Here is a 16,223-nt window from a genome sequence, read left to right as displayed (position 1 = left end):
AACTCCTGACCTCAGGTGATCCGCCCGCCTCGGCCTCCCTAAGTGCTGGGATTACAGGCGTGAGCCACTGCGCCCGGCCTCAATGGGAACCTCGGATTTGCACATTGCTGTAAGAAAGGGGTTCCCAGGCTGACTCAAAAACCTCTGATCTGGAAATTTAAGAATATGGCCAAAGGTGGCGGAGTTTCCCCCATTCCTTCGCTCAGACCCGAGCTTCCTGCAGCCATCAGGGGCAGCCCGAGGTACCTCCCTGTTCCCCACCCCGGGGCTCTCTGTGTGCGTTGGATTCTCACCTGGCCACGCTGCTGCCTCGTAACCCGGCTGGCCACGGCCACCTGCCCCCACCTGCCCGCCTGCCCAGCACTCCCCAAGGGACCCCACAGACCACCCTTGACACGTGCGGCCTCTCCCCACAGCCCGGGCGGCGGCCGGCGTCCAGCGACGACCGCCACGTCATGTGCAAGCATGCCACCATCTACCCCACGGAGCAGGAGCTCCTGGCCGTGCAGAGGGCCGTGTCCCACGCAGAGCGGGCCCTCAAGCTGGTGTCCGACACACTGGCCGAGGAGGACCAGGGCCGCCGAGAGGAAGAGGGCGACAAGCGCAGGTCATTGGAGATCCCCTTCCCCAGGGCCCAGCTCTCAGCCAGGACAGAGGTCAGCTCCTCAGGACGAGACCCTGCAGGAACCCCCAGTTCTGATGGGCCTGGAGCCATCGGTGGCCCGCGGCAGCTTTCCAGCCCCAGGAGTGGGAAGTTCCCAGGTCTCAGAGCTGGAGCTTCTCGGCGCTGAACGAGGCTGGTTTGCAGCGGGTGATCCGTGCTGTTCTAATGCCTTAGCGTTCCCTTTTGCTATTGAAGGCGCATCTAAAAATAGTTCACAAGGGATTGACAGTCTCTGTAAACCTCAGTTTCCTCATTGGCAAAAGGAAAAGCTGAGCATGATTCTGACGGACTTCTCTGCCTCGGGGAGTAATTGAGTAATCAGAGTAGTTCATGTCACTGAGCGCCTGTGTGAATCAGCTCCAAACTCCTGTGATTCTTAGGAAGCGAGAAAGTCCCCACGTCGTCTAAATAATTGACGTGGAGTTAACTCATCTGAGCGGGAGTTACCTTTTTTCAAAGTCCTTCCTGCTCTGGCAGCTGCTGTTTTTTGTTGTTTTTTGTTTGTTTGTTTTGTTTTTTAAGAAACAGATCTCACTCTGTTACCCAGGCTGGAGTGCAATGGTGCGATCAGAGCTCACTGACCCTCAGAGCCCCGGGCTCAAGCTGTCCTCCCGCCTCAGCCTCCCGAGTAGCTGGGACCGCAGGTGCCCACCACCACACCCAGCTAATTGTTAACTTTTTGTAGCAATGAGGGGTCTCGCTATGTTGGCCAGGCTGGTCTTGAACTCCTGGGCTCAAGTGATCCTCCCGCCTCAGCCTCCGGAGTACCTGGGACCAGAGGCGCCACCACCACGCCTGACTAATTAAAAAAACTTTTTTGGAGGCAGAGTCTTGTTGTGTTGGCCAGGCTGGTCTTGAACTCCTGGGCTCAAGCGATCCTCCCACCTCGGCCTCCCAAAATGCCGGGATTATGGGTTCACTTTACTCTTTGAATGCTTCTCTATTGTGGTAAAATCCACATCACACAACACTGAGCATTTTAACCTAAGTGCACAGCTCAGGGGCATGAAGCACGTTCACACGTGCAAACTACACCCCTGTCCATCTCCAGTGCTGCCTCATCTTCCCAAATGGAAACTCTGTCCCAATTAAGCAAACTCCTCATTTTGTTTCATGCACCCACGTGTGCCTGCCGTGTCTCTGTGGATTGGCCTGCGCTGGACAGTTCATAGAAATGGGGTCGCACACCGTGTGGCCTTTTGGGTCTGGCTGATCCACTCGGCCTGAGGGCTTCCTTTTGCTGGAGCACAGAGTACTGGCTCCATATAGGAAATCTGAGCCTTGCACCTGTGGGTTGCAAAGTGTCCCAATACAAGGAGCACCCAGGAACCTGCCCTCTATCTTTTTTTTTTTTTTTTTTTTTTGAGACTGAGTCTCACTTTGTCGCCCAGGCTGGAATGCAGTGGTGCAATCTCGGCTCACAGCAACCTCTGCCTCCCAGGTTCAAGTGATTCTCCTGCCTCAGCCTTCTAAGTACTGGAACTACAGGAATGTACCACCACACCCAGCTAATTATTATTATTATTATTTTGAGATGGGAGTCTTGCTCTGTCTCCCAGGCTGGAGTTCAGTGACACAATCTCGGCTCACTGCAACCTCCATCTCCTGGGTTCAAGCGATTCTCCCGCCCCAGCCTCCCGAGTAGCTGAGATTACAGGCACCCGCCACCATGCCCGGCTAATTCTTAAATTTTTAGTAGAGATGGGTTTTCGCCATATTGGTCAGGCTGGTCTCAAACTCCTGACCTCAAGTGATCTGCCCACCTCGGCCTCCCAAAGTGCTGGGATTACAGGCATGAGCCACCATGCCCGGCCTAGGTGAAGCAAGGGCCCCTGTGAAGTAAGGGCAGAAAGCAGCCTTGCTTTCTGTCCTCTCTGGAACCCATGTGGAGCCGAAACAACAGGGTGACGGAGGCCGTGAACGCTGGAGCCGTCAGACCTTGCGGGGCGGGCCTGAGGCTTAGTGTTTGCTCACGAGGAAGGAAAACGTGGGTTTGGCCACTCGTCCCGGCTACGCCGAGGCATGCCCGGTGGCAGCACCTCCGAGATCAATCTCACGGTGTCTCATTTCATCCCGCAAGCGCCTCCGACAGAGCGGCCTGGTCCCATTTCATGGATGAGGATGCCGAGGCACAGAGAGACTCTGCAACTTACAGGGTCCCCGTAGCTCAGGAGCGAGGCAGCTGGGGTACCCCGCGTCTCTCTGCTGATGGCACATGTCTGTGGCTTTGTCCCCACAGCAGTGTTGCCCCCCAGACTCGGGTCCTGAAAGGCGTCATGCGGGTAGGCATCCTGGCGAAAGGCCTCCTCCTGCGTGGGGACAGGAACGTGCGCCTCGCTCTGCTCTGCTCCGAGAAGCCCACGCACAGCCTGCTGCGGAGGATTGCCCAGCAGCTGCCCCAGCAGCTCCAGGTAAGGTCAGGGCCCCGCTCATCGCTGCTTCTGGCGTCTGGCTGCCAGCCCTCTCCTGGCAGCCCCTTGAGCTCCTAGATGGCAGGGGACCTTTGTTACTACACAACTTTAAGATACAAGAAGCATTAAGCCAGGCGCAGTGGCTCACGTCCGTAATCCCAGCACTCAGGGAGGCTGAGGCAGGTGGATCGCTTGAGGTCAGGAGTTTGAAACCAGCCTGGCCAACATGGTGAAACACCGTCTCTACTAAAAATACAGAAATTAGCCAGGCCTGGTGACATGTGCCTGTAATCCCAGCTATGTGGGAGGCTGAAGTGGGAGAATCACTTGAACCCCGGAGGCAGAGGTTGCATTGAGCTGAGATTGCGCTGCTGCACTCTAGCCTGGGCAACAGAACGAGACTGGATCTCAAAAAAAAAAAAAAAGATACAAGAAGAAGCATTGCTGTTAGAAACCAACCAGTTTGTTAGCCAGGCATGGTGGCTCACTCCTGAAATCCCAGCACTTTGAGAGGCTGAGGCAGGAGGATCACTTGAGTCCAGGAGTTTGAGACCAGCCTGGGCAACATAGTGAGAACCTGTATCTGCAAAAAACTTAAAAATTAGCTGAGCATGGCGGCATGTGCCTGTGGTCCCAGCTACTCAGGGAGCTGAAGCGGGAGAATCCCTTGAGCCCAAGAGTTCGAGGCTGCAGTGAGCTGTGATTCACTACTACACTCCAGCCCGGGCAACAGAGCAAAACTCAGTCTCAAAAGACATTCAAAAGGAGTAAATGATGATGAAAGCTGCACAGAAAACATTCGCAGCGATGAAGACTAGGAATCCATAAGAAAAGCAAAAACCTAATTTCAATTTTAGGGCTGTGAGATGCCAACTGAATTTTTTTCCTGTAGAGAATTTTCATATACTCTTCTCACATTGAAGAATTTACATTGATCATCTTAGGTTTAAAAAGAAAAATCGGGCCGGGCGTGGTGGCTCACACCTGTAATCCCAACACTTTGGGAGGCCAAGGCAGGTGGATCACCTGAGGTCAGGAGTTCGAGACCAGCCTGGCCATCATAGTAAAACCCCGTCTCTACTAAAAATACAAAAATTAGCTGGGCATGGTGGTGGGCGCCTGTAATCCCAGCTACTCAGGAGGCTGAGGCAGGGGAACCATTTGAGCCCTGGAGGCAGAGGTTACAGTGAGCAGAGATAGCACCACTGCACTCCAGCCTGGGCCACAGAGTAAGACTGTCTTAAAAAAAAAAAAAAGAAAGAAAGAAAGAAAAATGAAAAATCAGTCCCTAGAGTTGTTCCTTCTTCCTGAGCGTCTGTCACCATCCCTGGGAAAACTCAGCCTTACTCCTTTGACTTTTCCAGTGGGCACTGGATGCCCAGCGGATGGGCAGTGCCTGGTCGGAGAGACCATGTTCCCCATAGAAGGACCAGCACCTGCAGAAGCCAAAAAGCAGGAGGCCCAGAGCAAGGGGTAGGGGGGCACGAGGGAATGAGGGGCACCTGGATCAAGCCAGGCCTGAAGGCCGTACCAGGAGGTAGGATTGCATTCTCAGGGAAGTGGGGAGGCTGGAGGGTTTTGAGCAGGGGAGTGACATGCTCTGACTTCAATGATTGCATCTCACATTTCCTGCACACCTACAACATGACAGATACAGCCCCTGCTTTCTGGAAAACTTGCAGCACGGTGGCAAAGACAATAACTGAGCCCCATGAGAATGGCTAAGGCTGTGGGGAAGCTGACAATGTCCACCCCAGTAATGTCAACGGAGCCCCCTGGGGGCTGCCTTGCAGCACGGAGGCCCTGAGAAGGGAAGGGATGGAGGATGGAGAGAGAGGTGCGTTTCAGGTGGGAGGCCAGGCTCAGGTGTGGGCACAGGCCGCATGGAGGGTGATGACCATGGACAGGAAGACCAGACTGCGACACAGACCTCTTGAGCTATGTCCTTCTCACAGGAGACGGTGGCATCTCATTATGGTTTTAATTTACTCCTCCCTGACTATGGGGTAATGTGTGTCATTGTGTAAAAAGGGCCATTTGTGTTTCTTTTTCTGCCAGGTATCGGTTATTTCACTCACCAATTTTTTTATTGGATTGCTGGTCTTCTTGTTATTGAATTACAGGTGTTCTTTACATATGGAGGCTCCTTACATCACAAGATCGGTTGTCTGTACATATCTCTACATGTGTGCACTCCTGGAGGGCTGCGGCTGTGTCTTGGTCACTTGGAGGTTCCAGACACGGGGCACAGGGCCCAGCACCCAGGCAGCAAGTGTGGGAGGCCTGACAGGATTAACTTACACACACCAACCACATCTTGGCTGATTTACACATGAATCTGGGCTGCAGTAAGGTGACCTTGTGTTGTATTTACCCCTCCCAGATGGTGACCGAGGATGAGTATGAGGTCTCCTCCGACCCTGAAGCCAACATTGTCATCTCCTCCTGTGAGGAGCCCAGGATGCAGGTCACCATATCTGTCACCTCACCTCTGATGCGGGAGGACCCCTCCACTGACCCAGGTGCCGCCCAGCCCTTCCTTCCAACCACTGTCCCCCGCACGCTTCCCCAGGGTGCTCCCCACACCCAGGCCTGGGGCAGCATCCGCCTCTACCCTGAGCAGGAAATGCCACAGCAGCCACGCTCCAGCACTGCTGTCCCCCATGGGTCACACAAGAGCTGGGTCTCCGGGCAGCAGAGGAGGCGAGTCGGTGACAGCATCAGATGGGCTCAGATCCTGGCTGCAGGGGCCGTGCTCGGGCAAGCGACGCTGTGTCACCTCCCTTGCCCTGACCCAGGGCTGGCACCTGCTTCTCAGGCCCTGGTGACACCAGCCCCGGTGGCAAAGGACAGGTCTGAGCCATTTCCCCTGGGTCATGGCAGAAGCTCAGTTTGACTCTGTCCATCAGTCACCGCGGTCCCAGTGCCACTGATTAGGAATGCAGGGGATCAGGGGGCTTAAAGCCAGACCTGCCAGGCCTGGGAGGGTGGGTGAGGGGCTGGGCCAGGCTAGGGGCAGCGAGGGTCTTGGCCAGCGGCCACAGCGGAGACAGGCATCAGTAACACACTGCACGTCTGTGCTCCCGAAGTCTCAGCCAGCTGTGGAATCTTCCAGAACAGTCTCTAGGGCAGTTTTCCAAACTCCTATCATCTTTCACCCCCTTCGTAATCGTTGTTGGTCATAACTGAGGGCCATGACCTACTGATGTTTCTCTTTCAATCGATTTGGTATTTTTTGTTTGTTTGTTTTTTGAGACAGAGTCTCGTTCTGTCGCCCAGGCTGGAGTGCAATGGCGCGATCTCGGCTCACTGCAACTTCCGCCGCCTGGGTTCAAGCGATTCTCTTGCCTCAGCCTCCGAGTAGCTGGGACTACAGGTGTGCGCCACTACACCCAGTTAATTTTTTTGTATTTTTAGTAGAGACAGGGTTTCACCAGGTTGGCCAGGTTGGTCTCCAACTCCTGACCTCAGGTGATCCGCCCACCTCGGCCTCCCAAAGTGCTGGGATTACAGGCATGAGCCACCATGCCTGGCCCAATTTGTTTTTTAAAGCTTAAGTTTTTTTTTTGTTTGTTTTGTTTTTGTTTTGTTTTTTGTTTTTTAATAAGAGCCTTTGAATCATTAAATGGAAAGTCACGATCGGTCCTCACAAATAGTCATCTAAAAACTAAGTACAGTGTAGGGAAGAGAGTGGCTTTCGGCGCTAGCTGAAGGCTCTGACACAAATGCAGAGGAGGCTGGGGAGTGGTGCGGTGGTGGGGGCGGGTTAAGGGTTGGCAGCCGCTAGACAGTGGCTCTTTCCTGGCTTGGGTGGGTGATTAAGTGAGCGGAAATCCTTCTGTGAGGACAGATCAGCGACAGAAGAGCCCCGTGAGCCGCCCCCCAGGAAACTGCACTTCCTGTCGGCCTTTTCCTGCCCCCGCTTCCCCTCCCCAGGCCCATCGTGGTGGGGAGGTGAGCTTCTAAAACTCCCTTTTTAGGTCAGGCACAGCGGCCCACCTCTCTAATCCCAGCACTTTTGGAGGTCCAACTGGGAGGATTGCTTGAGCCCAGAAATTCGAGACCAGCCTGGGCAATGTAGTGAGACCCCATTTAGAAAAAAAACAAAAGAATCTGGCCAGGCGCGGTGGCTCACGCCTGTAATCCTAGCACTTTGGGAGGCCAAGGCCGGCGGATCACCTGAGGTGAGGGGTTCGAGATCAGCCTGGCCAACACGGTGAAATGCTGTCTCTACTAAAAATATAAAAATTAGCTGGGCGTGGTGGCACGCGCCTGTAATCCCAGCTACTCAGGAGGTTGAGGCAGGAAAATCACTTGAACCCGAGAGGCGGAGGTTGCAGTGAGCCAAGATTGCGCCACTGCATTCCAGCTTGGGCGACAGAGTGAGACTCCATCTCAACACAAACAAATAAATAAATAAATATTAGCTGGGTGTGGTGGTGCACGCCTGCAGTCCCAGCTACTCAGGAGGCTGAGGCAGGAGGATCACGTGAGCCCAGGAGTTCGAGGTTACAGTGAGCTCCAGTCGCACCACTGCACTCCAGCCTGAGCCACAGAGTGAGACCCTGTCTCTAAATACATAAAAAATAAAATCCCTGCCGGGCACGGTGGCTCACGGCTGTAATCCCAGCATTTTGGAAGGCTGAGGTGGGAGGATCACCTGAGGTCAAGAGTTCAAGACCAGCCTGGCCAACATGGTGAAACCCCGTTTCTACTAAAAATACAAAAATTAGCCAGATGTGGTGGCGGGCACCTGTAATTCCAGCTACTTGGAAGGCTGAGGCAGGAGAATCACTTGAACCCGGGAGACGGAGGTTGCAGTGAGCTAAGATCATGCCACTGCACTCCAGCCTGGGTGACAGAGTGAAACTGCGTCTCAAAAAAAAAAAAAAGGGTTGAGGTGCCCAAACTGAGCCCCTCACCCCGTCGACAGCAGAGCGGGACGAGTCGCCTTCCCCGCACACCTCAAGGTTTTTCTTCTAGAAGGTGTCGAGGAGCCTCAGGCTGACGCAGGTGATGTCCTGAGCCCCAAGAAGTGCCTCGAGTCCCTGGCCGCCCTCCGTCATGCCAGGTGGTTTCAGGTCAGGGGGGCAGGGGTGGAGCAGGGGGAGAGGGGTGACTTTGAGGAACGTAGCTCAGAGGCACCAGCCCAACCTGGCGTGGCCGCCTCAGCCCCGTGGGCTCCCAGCGCAGACCGGGAAGCCTGCCATCAGCTTCCTGGCCGAGCACTGACTTGACAACCAACACTGGCTCCTGGCTGATGGGGTCGGGAAATGTGGAACGAGTAGGTGCTGCCCTGGGGGTGGGGACGCTGCCATCTCATGGCCACTCAACAGCCTGGTGGCACCGGGCTCATGTGGAAGTGGACTGTTTCCACCCGCCGCCTTTGAGGCCGGCCAGGCTCCCTATTATCCTCTGTGGGGTTCACGCTCACGACAGAGCCCGGCGCCATGCCATGTGGCCGCGTGAGCCCCTGAAAGTTAACTGTGTGCTTCTCCCCCGAAGGCTCGAGCCAGCGGCCTGCAGCCATGCGTGATTGTCATCAGGGTCCTGAGGGACCTCTGCCGGCGCGTGCCCACCTGGGGGGCCCTGCCAGCCTGGGTAAGGCAGTGCCTGGTGGCCCGGCCCTCCACCTCCCGGCCCGGCCCTCCCGGTCCTCCACCGGGACCCCCGAGGGCCTCCATGGCCCTGACAGGCCCAGGCTGAGAGACAGACCCTTTCCCGAGAAGGAGCCGGTGGGAGACCTAGTGCTTGAGAGAGAGCGTGGGAGTCCCTGAGGTCCCCTTGCGGGGGAGACGGCCCTCTCCACAGCCTCATTTGACTGCCATTATTCAAAACCCAGAACCTCACATGCAAATGTGGGACTGGCCAGGGAAATGTGAAGTGTCTGCCCGACTTCGTGGCACCGGGGCAGAGGGGCCCAGGCAGAGGGGCGGAAGCCGGACTCCCCGTCCTGGCTGCGCACTGGCCTCTGGGTGACCCAGCCCAGACCCACCTGCTCCGGAGGGGAGACCCCCTGTGGCTCTAACACCACACCCCAGCCCATCCCTGGTAGAGGGAAGAGAAGAAACAGAACCCCCGCACCACAAGGCTCACAGAGCAGGCCCCATGCCCGTGCTCCCCATAGAGACCCCGGGAACCCGCCCAGTCCCCACACCTTCTCCACCAGCCACAAGCCAGCCAGCCACACCCGGCCTCCCCCCGCCCTGCAGGCGTCCCCCATCCCTCGCTGGAGTGGTGTCTTGCCCGTGGTCCCTCCCGTCGGGCCTGTGTGCCTCATCCACACCCACCCACTGCCCAGTGTCCAGAATGCAGCATGGTACAGAGGCGTTTCTTAGTTTTGTTTTGTTTTGTTTGGTAGAGATTAAGTCTCTTTTTTACTTTTATTTTTTTAATCATTTTTTTGAGACGGAGTCTTGCTCTTGTTGCCCAGGCTGGAGTGCAGTGGCGCGATCTTAGCTCACTGCAACTTCTGCCTCCTGGGCTCAAGCGATGCTCCTGCCTCAGCCTCCCGAGTAGCTGGGATTACAGGCACGCACCACCACACCAGCTAATTTTTATATTTTTAGTGGAGATGGGGTTTCGCCATGTTGGCCAGGATGGTCTCGAACTCCTGACCTCAAGTGATCTGCCCGCCTCGGCCTCCCAAAGTGCTGGGATGACAGGCGTGAGCCACCGCACCAGGCCTTTCACACCCATTGTTTAGGGGAAACGTCCTCTCCACTCCTGGGAGGAGGTCACAGTAGCCTCTGTGCTGGGTGACCGGCGTGCGGCTGTCCTGACGTGGAGAAAGCCTGTGTTCCCTGAGACCTGTTTTCCTGCTGTGACTGTGGAGGCACCCACACAGTGCTGTGGGAGGCCAGCGTTGCCCCTGTCCCCTCATGTCCTCGGGAACTGGCCACACGGGGACGCGGTGGGATAGGGTGGCTCCTTCCCCTCAGCTGAGGCGGGCCCCATGTGGTGGACAGTGCACATGACACTGGCATGTGATGTTACTGTGGACCAGCCGGGGAAACTGAGGCTCAGAGGGGTGAAGAAACCAGCCAGTATGGGAGGCTGAGGCAGGAGAATCGCTTGAACCCAGGAAGCGGAGGTTGCAGTGAGCTGAGATCATGCCACTACATTCCAGCCTGGGCAATAGAGCAAGACTCCGCTCTCAGAAAAGAAAGAAACCAGCCCGTGGCCGTGCCAGGAAGTGGCAGAGCCCTGCCACGGGCCACCCTCCTCGGCGGAAGTTCAGTGGGTGGTGGGAGTTAGAGAAAGAGCTGAGGGGGGCCTCCTGTCCCAGGGACCCCAGGACCACCCGGGCAGGCAGGGGCTGCCACGCCCCCAAAACACAGCAACCGCTCTTCTGTCCCCACCAGGCCATGGAGCTGCTGGTGGAGAAGGCTGTGAGCAGTGCAGCTGGGCCCCTGGGCCCCGGGGACGCGGTCAGGCGAGTCCTGGAGTGCGTGGCCACAGGGACGCTCCTGACAGGTCAGTCGCTGGGCCAGAGGGCCCAGGAGGTGGGCAGCAAATCGCAGAGACCAGGGCCCATGGCCGTGGCACAGAAAGCTGCGGTCACAGACAGGAAGTGTCCAGCCCAGGCAGGAGAGCGGCCCACAACACACACATGCTCCCAGCAGGAAGGCAGACAGGGCTGCGGTCATGGAGGACACCACCCTGCACGCAGGGCACAGACACGCAGGTCCCCGAAGGGAGGGCTCAGCCCCCACCCAGGAGACAACAGTCATGTTCTCTGGTGGCCACGCCCACTGGCGGTGGCACAGAGCCACTCCGGCATAAATCCACCCCGGTGCCTGTCCTCCAAAGATTATCCAGAGGGAACAGCCAGGAGCTCAGATGACAGAGGGCGCAGAGCTGCCCAGCACAATGCGTTCTACACCAGCAGAGGGAACAGAACGCGCCAGGACACACATGTGAGAGGTGGCGGTCAGATACGGAAAAGGGTGTTTTCAAGTCATTTTTAGTGACATAGGATATCAAGTGAAAAGGGAGCATAAAGCTTTGGGCCCACTGCCTGAGTCATTATGTAAAGCACACGTGTAGGCACGCACACGCACACGCACACGCACACAAGGACATGAGCGCACATACAGGCACACACATGGATGTACTTGCACACACGGGCACACATGCACGCACATGCACAGGCACACAAGGACATGAGCGCACATACAGGCATACACATGGATGTACTTGCACACACGGGCACACAAGCATGCACACGCACGGGCACACACATGGACATGAGTGCACATACAGGCACACACACGGACATACTTGCACACACAGGCACACATGCACACACACAAGGGCACACACTGACAGTGCACACGGGCACACAGTGCACACATGGACACACAGACATGGGTACACATACGAGCACACACACAGACGAGTGCACACACAGGCACACATGCACATACACCCATGGGCACACACGCACACACAGACACGCACGTGCACATGGGCACACGGACACACACACAGCATACATGTGCCTATGCATGGGTGCACACAGGCATGCACACACACACGCACACACACACGAAGCCCAGGAGGTGCTGGCAGCCCAACAGGCTTTGAGGGGCCAGGAGGACTCCCCCATGAGCCCGGGTGAGACCCTGAACCTTCTGAGAGAGGCCTGAGGGTCAGAGGTGCCACGGCTGCAAGTATAGCCCCATGCACGGGCCCCTGAGGCCCCATGGTGTCGAGGGACGACCCTGTCACCGTCTTTCACGAGGGCATTCCCGCCTTCTTTGCTGTTCCCACTCCCCCTCACAAAGACGGGCCGGGGCTCCAGGATCCCTGCGAGAGAGACCAGACAGATGCCCTCGAGCCCATGACTCTCCAAGAGCGGGAAGACGTGACCGCCAGCGCCCAGGTAGGAGGGCCAAGTCCACGGCAGGGGTGACACCCAGGCTCCAGCTCCGGCTTACAGCTGTGCAGTGTTCCCCGAAATGGCCCGGGTTCCCCCTTCTCTCCCTCCCACTGAGATGTACAGGAACAGGAGGGCAGCCTGTGGGTGGCAGGACTGCGCACGGGGACAGGGCCAGCCTGGCGTGGTGGCGTGGGGCTGGCAGCTCAGAGCCAAGGCCACCACTGTAACGACGCCCAGACCTCAGGTCTCACTGGCAGGGACTGTCCTCCCCCACATCGCTGACCATGGTCCTAGAAGCCCAGCCATGGCCGACAGCTCGGCCTGCCCAGCCCTCACCTGTGGTTACCTTGTTTGCAAATTTGTTTATAAGAAAAATCTCCTAGCAGCACAAAAACCAAACCGCATCGGGTCTGACGTTTCTGAATTTTGCCTTGAATGGGATCAGTGGAATGGCTTGCAGTGCAGGATGTGGGGTCCCTCCAGTGAGGCGGAGAGAGCTGGTGGTCAGTGGAGTGGGGGGCCTCCTGGAACAGTCCTTGTGGTCAGCCGGCACCAAGCAAACATTCCTCAGGCCCTGCGGTGACCCAAGCTCCGCAGTCGTAAGAAGCGGTGTCAGCCTGGCGCAGTGGCTCACGCCTGTAATCCCAGCACTTTGGGAGGCCGAGGCAGGCAGATCACAAGGTCAGGAGTTCGAGACCAGCCTGGCCAACATGGTGAAACCCCGTCTCTACTAAAAATACAAAATTAGCTGGGCGTGGTGGCACACGCCTGTAATCCCAGCTACTTGGGAGGCTGAGGCAGGAGAATCACTTGAACCCGGGAGGCAGAGGTTGCAATGAGCTGAGATTGCGCCACTGCACTCCAGCCTGGGCAACACAGCGAGACTCTGTCTCAAAAAAGAAAGCGGTGCGGGCGGGGGGTGGGTATCTCGAGGGACACAGGATAGGCCTGGCCCATCTGCTGGTGGCCACAGACACCAGCCCCTCTGTGTCCCCAGCACTCAGGGAGCAGTGCGGGTGGGGGTCCTGACAGGCTCTGTGTGCCCCGCAGCACGCCCTGCGAATGCTGGCCTTCCGGCAGACCCACAAGGTCCTGGGCATGGATCTCCTGCCGCCCAGACGCCGGCTGGGGGCCCGCTTCCGGAAGAGGCAGCGGGGACCTGGCGAGGCAGAGGAGGGCGCAGGGGAGAAGAAGCGGGGCTGGCGGGGCGGAGAGGGGCTCGTGTGAGCCGCATGCCTCCCCTACCTGTGGGCCTTCGCATCCCTGCACTCCTGGACGTGTGCGCACCGACCAATGGCTGCTTCATCCCCGACGTTGGACAACGGTCATTTCCTTTTGAGTAACACTCTGTAGGTTTCTTTTAAAACATGTGCGCTTCAGGCCGGGCGCCGTGGCTCATGCCTTTAATCCCAGCACTTTGGGAGGCTGAGTTGCTTGAGCCTGAGAGTTCAAGGCCAGCCTAGACAACAGAGTGAGACCCCCATCTCTCCAAAATATTTTTTAAAATCAGCTTGGCGTGGTTGGTGGCCAGGCGCGGTGATTCACGCCTGTAATCCCAGCACTTTGAGAGGCCGAGGTGGGCAGATCACCTGAGGTCAGGAGTTCGAGACTGGCCTGGTCAACATGGTGAAACCCTGTCTCTAGTAAAAAACACAACATTTAGCCTGGCGTGGGGGTGTGCACCTGTAGTCCCAGCTACTTGGGAGGCTGAGTCCGGAGCCTTGAGGCCAGGAGGGCAGTGAGCTGTGACTGCACCATGGCACTCCAGCCTGGGCAACAGAAGAAGACTTTGTCACTTCAAAGAAATTTTTTTTAATATTTGTGCTTAAATTGTTAGAGAAATGACACCATCCAGCCCTGGGAGTGGCACCCCCTCCTCGAGGGCTCCATCCCCCACAGCCAGGGGGCCAGCAGTACAGCAAGCAGATTCTAAACTCGGGGCCGTCTTGCTGGCTCTAAACTCACCTTGTGGTGTAGGAAGGGGTTTTAAAATACTTCCTTTGGGCTGGGCGTGGTGGCTCACACCTATAATCCCAGCACTTTGGGAGGCCAAGCTTGGTGGCTCGCTTGAGCCGAGGGGTTTGAGATCAGTCTGGGCAATATGGTGACACCCCATCTCTACAAAAAATTAGCCAGATGTGGTGACCCAAGCCTGTAGTCCCAGCTACTCGGGAGGCTGAGGCCGTAGGATCCCTTGAGCCCAAGAGGTCGAGGTTGCAGCTAGCCGAGATTGCTCTACTGAACTCCAGCCTGGGTCACAGAGCGAGACCCTGTCTCAAACAAACAAACAAACAAAGAAAAACTTTCTTTGGATGCCTCTGTGGCATGGATTTGAAATCACATGGGCAGGCCCTGTTCTGGGGCCCTACCACGTGTGCAGGACAAGCCCAGGGGAGCTCCCAACCGGCATCCCCACACCCCCAGCCAGTCTGCTCCAAATAGACCCCCCACCCACCTCCACAGCCAGGATGTCAGCAGGGCCTGAGCCAGGCTCGTCCCCTGTGGGGAGGGCCACAGGGCCAGGTGGACACAGCCGACGGGCGGTGAGGATCCTGGCTGGGCCTCCCCCGGGAACAGCTGTGCCCGACAGTCAGACCCGGAGCCCAGAGGCACCCCCACCCACCCGGCCCCAAGCCCTGTACCACTGAGTGCCTTTCACAGAGAAAACCCACTCCGCCATGTGTCACTGAGGCCTGGATTTTAGCTTTCATCCTTCCTCCCTCCCTCCCTGATGTAGGCCTTGGCTGGCCCTGAGGTGGGGCATCCCCAAATCCCCCCCTTGTGGGAGCAGGGCCCGGGACCCATGCCTGGGGGACCCGGGGAGGGGCCGCCATCCTGTGGATGCTGGCCATGGTGGGCAGGTGCCTCCTGGCACTGATGGATGTGGGGGCACCCCCTTCTGAGCCCCCACCCCAACCTGTTCAAACCTTCCGCTTGGTCAGTTTTTTTCTTTGGCCAGCTGCCCAATGGCATTGAATGAGAAAAGTCCACCTTTGGGCAGATGTGATCTCCAGCCACTGGCTCAGTTTTGTTTCTCTGTGTTTGAAGGACAGCCTGCGTGTGGCTCTGTCTGAATGTCTTTGTAGAGCTACCTGGAAACTGGGAGGCGGGGGGAATAAAGGAAGTCATTTGTCTTTTATGTGAGCCGTGCCGTCCTTCCCGCGGGGTGCAGGTGACCCCAAATGCTCGGCTCTTCACCTCCTTCTCAGGGTCCCGGGTGGGGGTCTCCCAGAAACCCTGCAGCCCAAATGTGCACTGGGAGGGACCCAAGGGGCTGGCACTGCTCAGTGGCTGCTCCCCAAGGCGTGGGCATCCTCAGGCTGTCCCCTCACAAGGGTCCCCTGGGAACACAGACACACCGGCTGAGAATCACTCGTCTCAACGCCCCCCATAACCCAGCTCTCTGCCTCGGTCCTTGAGGGTTCCCCTGGCCCCATCCTAAAGACACACAGTGAGATGCTCCGGAGGCTCCCCGAGGGCTTCCTGGAGGAGGAGGCAACTATGCTGAGTTTGGGAGATGCCTCTGCCCACAGAGTGCTTCCCCCACCACATTCCCAAACCCTCAGAAGGCGGGCGGAGGGTGTTCAGATGCTGAGACCTGGTCACAGTGGAAGAGTTTCGTGACAGCTTCCAGCCCACCGGGCTTGCCTGGCAGTGTTTGGGGGGGACAGGCGGGGAGCAGAGTGGGGAGGAAGCAGATGCAGGGTGGTGGTGGCGGGACGGGAGTGGCAGGGGCTGGGTGTGGAGGGACCGCTTTTTCAGGCCCAGGCCAAAGGAGGGGGGTGGGGAGCCACCGAGGGGTCCCCTTCTAGCAGGGATTATCTGTCAGCAACAGGAATTGCTGGTTAAGCCTCCCCAGAGGGCAGGCGGCCTCTAGGCCACCGTCCTTCTCCACCTCACACCCTCTCTCCTGCTTTCCACTCTATTCCAAATTTCTTGGGAACTTCACCTCCCTTCCTACACACTCCGTCCACACACAGCCCCTCTCTCCGTCAGCATCGCAGCAGCAGCACCGCCATTCGCCCAGGGCCCAAGATGACAGCCACCACAACCAGGGAGCCCTCCTGGATTCCTCTGTGTTCCCGGCCAATCCATGAGGATATCTTGTCAACTCCAGTTCCACTTTTTTTTTTTTTTTTTTTTAGACAGGGTCTCACTCTGTCTCCCAGGCTGGAGTGCAGCAGCTCGATCTCAGCTCACTGCAACCTCGCCTCCTGGGTTCCAGCGATTCTCCCACCTCAGCCACCCGAGTAGCTGGGACTAC

At 57.4% G+C, this 16,223-nt stretch overlaps 1 protein-coding gene across 3 annotated transcripts in view; it reads left to right on the top strand.

The window, feature by feature from the left end:
* Positions 1–15,075, top strand: part of ZFR2 (zinc finger RNA binding protein 2) — a 69,162-nt gene extending 54,087 nt beyond the window's left edge. Inside the window, exons 12-19 of one of the 3 annotated variants that reach the window (XM_054539351.2) lie at positions 417–607; positions 2,904–3,075; positions 5,459–5,597; positions 8,059–8,156; positions 8,581–8,676; positions 10,440–10,551; positions 11,865–11,962; positions 13,010–15,075. In XM_054539351.2, the coding sequence (XP_054395326.2) occupies positions 417–607; positions 2,904–3,075; positions 5,459–5,597; positions 8,059–8,156; positions 8,581–8,676; positions 10,440–10,551; positions 11,865–11,962; positions 13,010–13,186 (1,083 nt within the window). In that variant the 3' untranslated portion in view covers positions 13,187–15,075. Of the gene's footprint in view, positions 1–416; positions 608–2,903; positions 3,076–5,458; positions 5,598–8,058; positions 8,157–8,580; positions 8,677–10,439; positions 12,972–13,009 lie in introns of those variants that run through there. The other 2 variants (XM_054539349.2, XM_054539347.2) reach the window with 2 other exon arrangements.
* The last annotated feature ends 1,148 nt before the right edge of the window (positions 15,076–16,223 follow it).

Source organism: Pongo abelii, chromosome 20, assembly GCF_028885655.2.
Source record: "Pongo abelii isolate AG06213 chromosome 20, NHGRI_mPonAbe1-v2.0_pri, whole genome shotgun sequence".
Classification (NCBI taxonomy): domain Eukaryota; kingdom Metazoa; phylum Chordata; class Mammalia; order Primates; family Hominidae; genus Pongo; species Pongo abelii.
The sequence above is the reverse complement of the archived record's forward strand: the minus strand, read 5'-3'. Positions and strand labels throughout refer to the sequence as shown.